This window comes from Phyllopteryx taeniolatus, chromosome 21 (genome assembly GCF_024500385.1).
Source record: "Phyllopteryx taeniolatus isolate TA_2022b chromosome 21, UOR_Ptae_1.2, whole genome shotgun sequence".
Lineage (NCBI taxonomy): Eukaryota > Metazoa > Chordata > Actinopteri > Syngnathiformes > Syngnathidae > Phyllopteryx > Phyllopteryx taeniolatus.
The window spans coordinates 410,910-420,973 of record NC_084522.1 but is presented as its reverse complement, the minus strand read 5'-3'; the positions used below and the strand labels follow the sequence as shown (position 1 = coordinate 420,973).

At 48.5% G+C, this 10,064-nt stretch overlaps 2 protein-coding genes across 4 annotated transcripts in view; one reads left to right on the top strand and one right to left on the bottom strand.

Moving 5' to 3' along the window:
* The first annotated feature begins 234 nt into the window (after positions 1–234).
* LOC133470747 (mucin-22-like) lies at positions 235–5,115 on the top strand. 2 transcript variants are annotated; one of them, XM_061759506.1, is made up of 4 exons: positions 235–385; positions 1,906–1,991; positions 2,066–2,232; positions 2,287–5,115. In XM_061759506.1, the coding sequence occupies exons 2-4, from the start codon at positions 1,955–1,957 to the stop codon at positions 4,621–4,623; spliced, it is 2,541 nt and encodes an 846-aa protein (XP_061615490.1). In that variant the 5' UTR covers positions 235–385; positions 1,906–1,954; the 3' UTR covers positions 4,624–5,115. The 2 variants fall into 2 exon arrangements, with proteins under 2 accessions (XP_061615490.1, XP_061615489.1); XM_061759505.1 differs by having other exon boundaries at positions 2,066–5,115.
* The window catches only part of LOC133470748 (elastin-like), a 46,715-nt gene continuing 41,494 nt past the window's right edge, over positions 4,844–10,064 (bottom strand). The window contains exons 2-4 of one of the 2 annotated variants that reach the window (XM_061759508.1): positions 8,841–8,954; positions 7,011–7,143; positions 4,844–5,946 (exon numbers count right to left, since the gene is read on the bottom strand). The gene's annotated coding sequence lies outside the window, so the exon portion shown is untranslated. The remainder of the gene's footprint in view (positions 5,947–7,010; positions 7,144–8,840; positions 8,955–10,064) is intronic. The other variant, XM_061759507.1, reaches the window with a different exon arrangement.

The window sequence follows — 10,064 nt, the reverse complement described above, 5'->3', positions numbered from 1 at the left end:
ACATCAGGTGGACACATCACCAGCCGACGCCATCAGATGTGATTGTTTTCAATTGTAACCTGTTCTGTTTGGGTTAGACACATTTAGTATGACGTTAATCACTTAATTGACTAATTACAGACGGCAAAAACAATGTCGCTTGACAAGATTCGCCTCTTGATTACGCACTAAGCATTAGCAAACAATAACTTGTCTCCAAAGATGAAGGAGTGGCAGTGATATCAATTAAGGCCTCGCCCCAAGGAGGGTTGGCCGTAGGTTAAGGTCACACTATTAATGATCACGACGCGGCTGGGAGGCAAATAAGATGCTGTAGCAGGAACAACACTAACGCATCCATTCGAGCTCCACTCAGCGTACTGACAGCGTTTTTTAATCGAGCGTGGTGAGTACTTTTCTCCATCTTGAAGAAGTTTCATTGAGAGAAGATCAAAGTCGGACATGTTTCATTGTTTGCACTTTGTAGAATCGGGTGTAAGGGATGGATTGGGACTTGGGTCAAAGTGCTTTGGGACTTGCTCGTTGCTGAAGACTTCTTCAGCAACGAGCAATGTGCACTGTGCAACACATGGCTCAACTTATTGAATGCCGGAACATTGGACATGGACAGCACTTCCAAGAGTTGAAGCTATTTATTGTCATGTGCACCGTAAGAAAACAGATGTTAAAAAACATTGAATGAAATCCTTCGTGCTTCCCTTCGCAAGAACAGAAAAGATAAAGGGGAAACAATGAGAGAGACTAAAAAGGGACATCAGAATAAAAATAGCAATGTTCTGTAAAGGCCTTTCCTCTAGGTGTGTGATGCCTTTATGGATGGCACCGTTAACAGCGTCAACAGTGGAAAGGTCCTGATGATCCAGTACGCATACTGAAAAAGATCTAGGGTGGCGGCGGCGACTGCCATTTTAACGTGTTCGTGACCATCCTCTCAGAGCACTTAATGATGGGCTTAATGGGACGGTAGTAGTTTTTCTTTGGGCGTGGACTTAAAGCAGACGGGGACAGACGCCTGCACCTAGGAGGAGTTGAATATATCTACGAAGACGTCAGCCAATTCCAACGCGGAGCTTCACCTCGGGATGGGTTCTGATCCTGCTGCCTTTCCGGAGTTGTTTCTGCTCAGAGTCTGTTTCAACTGGTTGAGCTCCCCTGCCAGCGTCATCTGGCTCTTTTGACTCCTGGGTTGGTAGTGACTGAGGTGCTGGAGTTCTTGCCACATCCGCCTCGCAGTTATGAGGACCCAGGTTTAAATCCGGCCTCGCCTGTGTGGCGTTAGCATGTTGTTCCCGTGCCTGCGTGGGTTTTCTACCACATCCCAAAAACATCCATGGTCGGTTTATTGAAGACTCTAGTTCGCCTGTAGCTGTAAATGTGAGTGCGAATGCCATCGCATCCATCCATTTTCTTCACCGCTTATCCTCACTAGGGTGGCGGGATGCTGGAGCCTATCCCAGCTATCTTCGAGCGGGAGGCGGGGTACACCCTGAACCGGTCGCCAGCCAATCGGAGGGCACAGAGAAACAAACAACCATTCGCACTCACATTCACACCTACGGGCAATTTTTGGGACGTGGGAGGAAACCGGAGTGCTCGGAGAAAACCCACGCAGGCACGGGGAGAACATGCAATCTCCACACGGGCGGGGCCGGGAATTGAACCCCGGACCTCAAAACTGTGAGGCAGACGCTCTAACCAGTCGTTCACCGTGCCGCCCAAACAATAATAATAATAAGAAACTCTCTGACATACGTAAGTGCCACATCAGCCACGGTTTGAACATCCTCTCCATGGAAAAAAAAATCCAGCAGAAAGTTCAAGCAGCTTTTGATAAAAGAGGACATTTTCAAGAAACAAATTCACCTTAAAATGTTTTTCTTTTTTCTCTTTTCATCATTTTTACAGGAAACAACCACATTTGGTTTGGTACAGCAGAGAACGGAAAGGCATCATAATGATCAAAACCTTTGTTTTTGTACTTCTATTTCTTGGTAAGCTAAATATTACAATCTGGAGCTTTATGTCATCCTGTAAGACATCTGACCAAACTCGTCCATTGAAACAGGAACCACTGCTCAGGGAAGTCAACAACACCACAGCAGCGGAAGAAAACTCCTCCAGGTCACGGACAGTGCCGGCACGTCGGACAGTGCCGGCACGTCGGGGCCCACCGACAGCGAGGCCACCACCGACGCCACCGTCAGCGAGGCCACCGACGCCACCGACAGCGAGGCCACCACTGACGGCACCGACAGCGAGGCCACCACTGACGGCACCGACAGCGAGGCCACCACTGACGGCACAGACGCCACCACTGACGGCACAGACGCCACCACTGACGGCACCGACAGCGAGGCCACCACTGACGGCACAGACGCCACCACTGACGGCACAGACACCACCACTGACGGCACCGACAGCGAGGCCACCACTGACGGCACAGACCCCACAGGCACCATGGATGAAGTCTCAGTGACTGAAACAACTGCTGAAGAGGCAATCCGAAGATCAGGAGAGACAGCTGTGGCAGCATCCGCAACTGCTGCATCAGCCGCAGCATCGTTGGCAAGCTCGGCTACGGCAGCAGCGGCTGCAGTTTCAGGAGGATTCCCCCAAGCGGAAGCAGCTGCAGAAGATGCTTCGTCTGCTGCAGAAGAGGCAGCCGCTGCTGCGTCCTCTTTTTTACAAGGCACAATAAATGCAACAGAAGCAGCAGCAGCAGCGGAGAATGCAGCAGACGCCTCTGAAATTGCTGCACAAACAGCGGCAGAGGCCGCGGCACGAGCAGACGGGGACATGGCCTCATTTGCACAACAACTCTCCGCAGCAGCAGAAAATGCAGCCACCATAGCGAGATCAGCCGCAACAACGTCGGCCTTAGCAGCAAATGGAGTTACTCCAGAAAATGCAACAGATGTCATACAAGCTGCAAGAAATGCAAGCCAAGAGGCTGAGATGGCAGCTCAAGAACTCCAGGTTTTACTTTCAGAAGACTTACCGCCAGAAGTAGAGGCCAGCCTAATACAAGCCATACAGGCGGCCGAAAGCTCAGCTGCATTGGCAGAACAAACAGCAGCTCAGGCTCAAGATGCACTTGACACGGCAGACCGAGCCGTGGCACCAACTGGAGGAGATGTGGAGGCTGAGCTCGCTGGGCAATTAGCTATTGCACAAGTACAAAATGCAGCACAAAGCGCAAGTGCAGCTGCAGCGATGGCAGCCGAAGCGGCGGGAGCACCATCGGCAGCTGTCCAAGCTTCGAGAGCAGCCTCCCTCGCGGCCGCAGCGACGTCCCTCGCAGCTTCGGCGGCGCAAGCTGCGGGAGCCGATCGCGACCTCATCGATGCCGCCTTGGAGAGCGCAGTCGCAGCAAATGAGGCGGCTTTATTAGTTGCAAATGGAGGAGCAGAGCCACAGGTGGCTCGAGATGCCGCAGCAAGAGCAGCAGACGCGGCAGAAGCGGTGGCTCTCGAGGCACAAGACCCATTGTCAGTAGGGATTGATGAAGATGTGGAACAGGTCTCGCTCGACGCGGCGGCTGCGGCCAGACAAGCGGCGATGGCGGGACCGGAGGAATTTTCTACCATTGCGGCACAATTTGTGACAACATCAAGGAATGCTTCAGAACTATTTAGTAGTCAACTGTCATCCATGCTAACACCTGACATGTTGGAAGCCTTTCAGGAAGCAGAACAGGTCGCCTCGCTGTCAGAATTTACAGGAATCATAGCAGGATCTGCGGACGATTCCGAAGGCGCACAAGCGTTAGCGAGAGCTGCAACAGCAACAACAGAAGCGGCGATGGAAATGATACAAAACCTCCCGGAAGGAACCGCGTTTAGCTTGGCACAAAGGTCATTAGTGGCCAGTTTGACAGCCTCAGCCGCAGCAGCAACTGCAACGACCTCGGCTGCGGCCGCCGCCGCCGGCGCAGGAGCGGCAGCCAGAACCGCGTTAACCGCCGCAGAGGGAGCGGCGAACGCCGCTACAGCGCTGAGTAATAATGATGATAGCAGTTCCATAAATTCAACAGTGAATGCCGGACTTTCAGCATCCCTCGAAGCCACTAACGCAGCTGACGCAGCCGTGACAGCATCGCAAACTGGATCGGCCGTGGACGTGCAGATGGCAAGCCTGGCGATGGAGGCAGCTGGACTAGCGTCCAGGCTAACTGTAGCTGCACAAAGTGTCGCCTCTGATGCAGCAACAACTCAAACCTTGACGGATGCCTCCGAAGTGGCCACAGAAGTCAACATGGACTGGATAGAGTTGGTCACAGGTCTGCAAGACTTGCTGTCAGATGCGCAGCAGGAAGACTTTGGGGAGCTTGTGAATCAGCTGGCGATCCTGAGTGTGGCGTCCACAACGCAGGTGGCCACCGACGCGACCAGACAGGCGGCAGAGCTAGCTGTGACGACAACCACGGCAGGTCAAGCCCTCATCACCGAGACGGTCACGATGCAATCTCTGGCGTCCGTGGCGGCTTCGAGCGCAAATGTCGCAGTGAGAGCGGCAGACGCGTCGTTGGCTACAGCTACGCAAACAAACGGCGCTAACGTCCAGATGCTCTCACTCACCGCCACGCTCGCCGCCGCCACCGCCGTGCTCGCGCTGATATTGTGAAGCGTGTTTTAAATCAAGGACTTGTGAATTTAGCAAATCCATGTATTTATCCTTGTATTATACTGTGTTTCAAATTTGCATCTCATCATTTCTTAAACCACACTGGCAAAAGAAAAATGTAAATAATTGTTAAAGTCAGTGCAAACCAAAACAATGACCGCATGAATTGTGCTTCAACTTCCGCTGTGACGCACGACAAATAGTGTTTTGGAATTGTGAGTGAGATGAAAATCAGACAAAATAAGAGCTCGACAAGTGATAGACTTGACCTTCCTCACACAAGACCAGGAAGCCGAGCGGAGCTTCTCAAAGAGGAAATGACTGTGTGCGGCTGCAAATACGTGCCATCATGTTTCCGATGCAAGAAATGTATAAGCTATCCGTGTGCAATGGTTTGGAATGTCCGTGACATGTGGCAGAATAGCTGCTCTGTTGACCACGTCTTCGTTGTTGTTGCTTTCCAGACAATAAAGAAAATGGACTGATGACTTATTTTCTGCCTCTCCATTCACCCCACAGCTACACAACTGTAGCTCTCTACTATATCGATCTGCACAACGTCTACAGACTATGCCACTCACAACATCTACATTACCATAGTCCTATGTGTACTATGTCTGTACAGCACACCAAATCAGAAAAGAATAAGACTGTCTTGTCACCGGAAGCGGTACAACGAAATTCACTGCAGTTTCTGAAGCTGCCGTAAAACAGCATACAAATATAACAGCGCCGTGAAAAGGTATCGGTCCGTTTCTCAAATTCTTCTATTTCTGCATAGTTGAACCCATTTCTGCAAATTGAACCCAAGTGAACTGAAAATGCTGCTTTTAAATGCTGACTTCATTTATTCAGGCCAAAAAAATACAAAATAAAAATATTCAGTTACCTGTTACCCTGTGTGGAAAAGTAATGGCCCCGCGTGAAACCTAAGAACTGGTTGCGCCATCCTCAGTAGCAACAATTGAAATCAAACGTTTTCTAGAAGTGGCAATGAGTCTTTCACATCCCTGTGGAGATATTTTGGCCCACGCTTCTTTGCAGAATTGTTTCAATTCAGCAAAATGGAAGGTTTTCCAGCATGAGCGGCCTCTTGAAGGTCATGCCGCCGCATTTCAAACGGGATTCAAGTCTGGACTTTGACGAGGCCACTCCAAAACCTTCCTTTTGGTTTCTTTTTGAAGCCATTCAGAAGTTGACTTCCTGCTGTGTTTTGGATCGTTATCCTGCTGCAGAACTCAAGTGCGCTTCAGCTTGAGGTCACGCAACATTCTCCTTCACGGGTTTCGGTTAAAGAGCAGAATTCAGCAAGTTGTCCAGGTCCTGAAGTATCAAAACAGAGAAACATTGTCATTTATGTAAATTCTGCACATCGTTACACTGTCAAAAGTACTTTCTCAGTGCTCTTTGAGATTTTCACGAAAGAAAAAAATATTGGCATCAAAGTCATTGTTCTGCTTAATGTGTGGGCGTTCCGTTTTTGTCCTTCAGAAACAGATTTGGCTGAAACCAGCAGCCGATTACTAAAGAACGGTATAAGATAGAGACAAAAAGAAGAGAGTCTCAGATGTTTTTGTGGGTTTGGTCTTTAGATGGTCATAGTACCCGATAATCTGTGGGGCTTGGAAAATGAGTGCAATTGCTCAAAAATGCCCGGCAGTCCGGGGGTTCCCTGCTCAGGGAACGGCTGGCGGCGAACGAGTTAAGACGCTGAAACGGTGAGCATCGGATGTGCAGCTTACCGACAGGTGGGTGAACCGTGCGGGACCTCAACAACATGATCAAGTTGACCGGCGTACAATCCAAAAGGTCATTCAACAGACGTGCAGCTAAACCAAGTTGCATGTGTGTTTGCTTTTTAAAAGTTCAAAGATATTAGTCAGAAACCCAATTAGAATGATGAAGGTGTCAAGAAAGGCAACTGTCAGACAACGACACATCCCACGTGTCAAAAAACAACAGGATGCAGATGGATCGTTTTTGACTTGGCGTAATGAATATATATATATATATATATATATATATATCACCGCACTTCAACTGGAACGACAAAATAGGAAGTTAAGCGTGAAGCCCCCGAAATGGCGAACAGACCCATGATGCAACGCGGCGTAACGCGCCTTTTCCGAGCCCTATTACGTCCTGACTCGTCTTCTTGGACGGGTGTCAGCTACTGACACGCAATGACCGGATCAAACTTCTATTACAATCCGTAATATAGTCGACCTAAGAAGCATCAAGAGAGAAAGCCATTTTTTTTCAGCATCTTGACCGAGGGCAACACAATTCGACCGTGTTATTGCTGATTGCGGAGCACGGAAGGAGAGACTGCAGAGGCGGCGCGCTGTTTGGCGCATCTGCTTCACAGTTCCGAGGTCCCGGCCTACCGTGTTCTGCCCGTGCCCGTGTGGCTTTTCTCCAGGTACTCCGGTCTTCTCCCACAAGGCTGCTCATTGGTTGTTCGATTCTACGTGCCTCGCGATTGGTTCAGGGTGTCCCCCGCCTCTCGCCAGAAGTCACCTGAGATAGACACCAGCAGGAGAAAAGGGATGGATGGCTGCAGCAGGTGCTATTGCGATATCTTGGGAGGAGAGCCATAACAACCACCCGGTGGCAGCAGAGAACACGTGAAACTGCGGCTCCGTTGCTCAAAAGAAATCCCGCTTTTTGCTCACATGCAATCCGCCTGACTTTGATCCCATTTGCTCAAAGCAACGTCGGACTGGATCGGTCTGATACAGATCCAAACTTTGAAGATGACCAAATGCTCTAGACTACACTGCATATAACACTGAAGGCTACTCGGCGCAATCAATCAATAAACAAACACAACCTGCATGGCGTCACTCATTTTCAATCCCTGTTACCAGGCATACCGTACCCGCACCACAGAGAAAAAGCCTCGATAGTGTACATTCCGTGTGCTTCAAAAACGTGACAAACCGAGGTGTGCTATCGAGCATTGACGAGGCGCTTTGCGTTCCTCACCTTCCTGCAACGTAACATTTGCTTTTCTGGCCCCAATGCAAACCTGCGCCAGCTGAAAATCAACACATACCTCCCGCTTTCTCTCTGAATGAGGATTATTTCACTTCTACTTTAACGGTCTGTAGTGTGACGTACACACACACACACACACACACACAAAAAGTCCTCACAATTGACTTCATTTGAACATGTATACATCGGTTGCACATGATTAAAATGGGTTCAAATGACACAATTGGCCCCTCTTCTCCTAAAAAAAAAAAGATGCAATTTTAGCACCTTTGAATCATGTGCAACCGATGTATACATGTTCAAATGAAGTCAATTGTGAGGACTTTTCTTCAGTGTAGTCTATCATTTCAACTGTAGGGTTGGAAAATCGGCATGATAAATGTTGTCGATTTGAGCAGTTCAAATGTTCCTGAAATCCACCCTCAATCCGCCTAACTGGGATCACAATAAGGCAGATTTCTCGGATCAAAGTCATCCCAAGCCTACAAAAATGTTTTGAACAGTACAAACTGAGGGATTGATCCAGATTAAAACCAAAATTGAATGACATGATCTCATCTGATTTCAGAGTGTGATTTTGTTTTTGAACAACCCATTTTCTAGAATTGAGCAATCCATGATCCAAAATCCGATCCGATGAGCTTGAAACAGAAAGCCGTGACGTCACATTCGACCTCCGGCCAATAGTGAACAACCTAACGCACGAGATGTAAAAAAGAAAAACAGTTTTACTGTCTTCAGCAGGGAATCCTGACCCACTTGAACCCTGATTTGCTCCCAGTGGGCCTGGCGGCAGCCACCCATTGCTGTGTGAATGTGAGGCTTTGTAAAGCGAGATTATAGAAGCGCAGTGGATTTCCCATTTACTTGGCTTCCTGACTCATTTGACTAGCAACAGAATCCAATGCTCAGGGCCCGGTATTTCAAAACACTTCATCTGTATCAAAGTGGTCTGGATTCGATAAAATCTCAAAATTGGGTATTTCAAAGCAGGATGTGATTCTGATCCTAGTGAAATGGGGATACGGAGCGTGAACACGCAATTGAGAGGAAATCAGGCCCGTGGTGTAGCAAATATTTGTCAGCATTACCTTGGAATTCAATTCGTCCCACCAATGAAAATACCTCGGATACCGTGGCTTGCATGTGAACACAACTGAATGGATGAATGTTTACAGGGAAATATTCAGCCTTTCGTCAGCTATAGATCACCTTACCTATTCACCATTCGCCCGACTTGGGTGCAGTGGGAGACTGAAGACCCGCCAGTCCGGGGTGTAGCCTGCCTTTCGCCTGAAGTCAGCTGTTATGGGCTCCAGCTCCCCGCCAACCTACCAAAAATCAACGGATATTTACATTTTCAATCAGCCTTTCAATCTGTGTTTGCCTTTTTGTCACCCTTTGAACACATTTCGATTTCAAATCGCCTGAGTCTTTTTATAAGCCAAATAATACAAATTCCTGTGATAGCAATTTATCTTAGCTTCCCTATTAGTACCCGCAATGTACCTACAGTACAGTATAGTACAGTACGTGACGTCCGTGCGAGCAGCGCAAGCAATCTACCCATGTATGTATTTATTGTTATTGTGAATCCATCCATCCATTTTCTGTGGCGCCTCTCCTCACTAAGGTCGCGGGCATGCCGGAGCCTGTCCCAGCTATCTTCGGGCGAGAGGCGGGGAACCAATCTGGAGTTTGCATGTTCTCCCCGTACCTGCATGGGTTTTCTCCGGGCACTCCGGTTTCCTCCCACATCCCAAAAACATGCGTGCCAGGTTCATTGAAGACTCTCAATTGCCCGTAGGTCTTAATGTGAGTGCGAATTGTTGTTTGTTTGTATGTGCCCCGCGATTGCCTGGCAACCAGTTCAGGGTGTACCCCGCCTCCTGCCCGACGATAGCTGGGATAGGCTCAAGCACTCCCGCGATCCTTGTGAGGAGAAGCGGCTCAGAAAATGGAACAGGAAAGTTTGAATTTTGGTCCGCAGGATTCCATGAGTTAGTCGTTATTGTTGATTTTGACCAATTGATAGCGAATTCTGATAATTGCGAAAATGTCTTAATGAGGTCAAAAACTGTTTGAAGTGATGACTTGGGTTCTTGTAAATCAAGAAGGAGATCATCTGCATATAGATTGATTTTGTGTTCTGACACAGGAGTGCACATACAGTACCCTTAATACTGATTGGCTGCTTGAACAAGAACCATCCCATATTTTTGTTCACCTTTCTGGATCTGCACTGAATTCCAAATTGACCGGAGGGGCGTTGGCCACATAAATGTCACTTGACAACATTGGCTTGCCATTAGTCCGCGTTACTCATTTGTGAACAATTAGCTGTGTGACAAAAGTGAGGAAAAAAATATTTCATTAAATGTCTCACCATAATGAGTGCCTCGCCTCGCCTCAGCAAGGGTGGAACAATACTTTTGGATCAC

What these genes read in the sequence shown, in the direction of transcription:
- LOC133470747 (XM_061759505.1), top strand. Translation starts at nt 1,955, where the DNA reads ATGATCAAAACCTTTGTTTTTGTACTTCTATTTCTTG. An exon ending in TTTTGTACTTCTATTTCTTG is followed by an intron (nt 1,992 to 2,065) that starts GTAAGCTAAATA and finishes CCATTGAAACAG; the next exon opens with GAACCACTGCTCAGGGAAGT.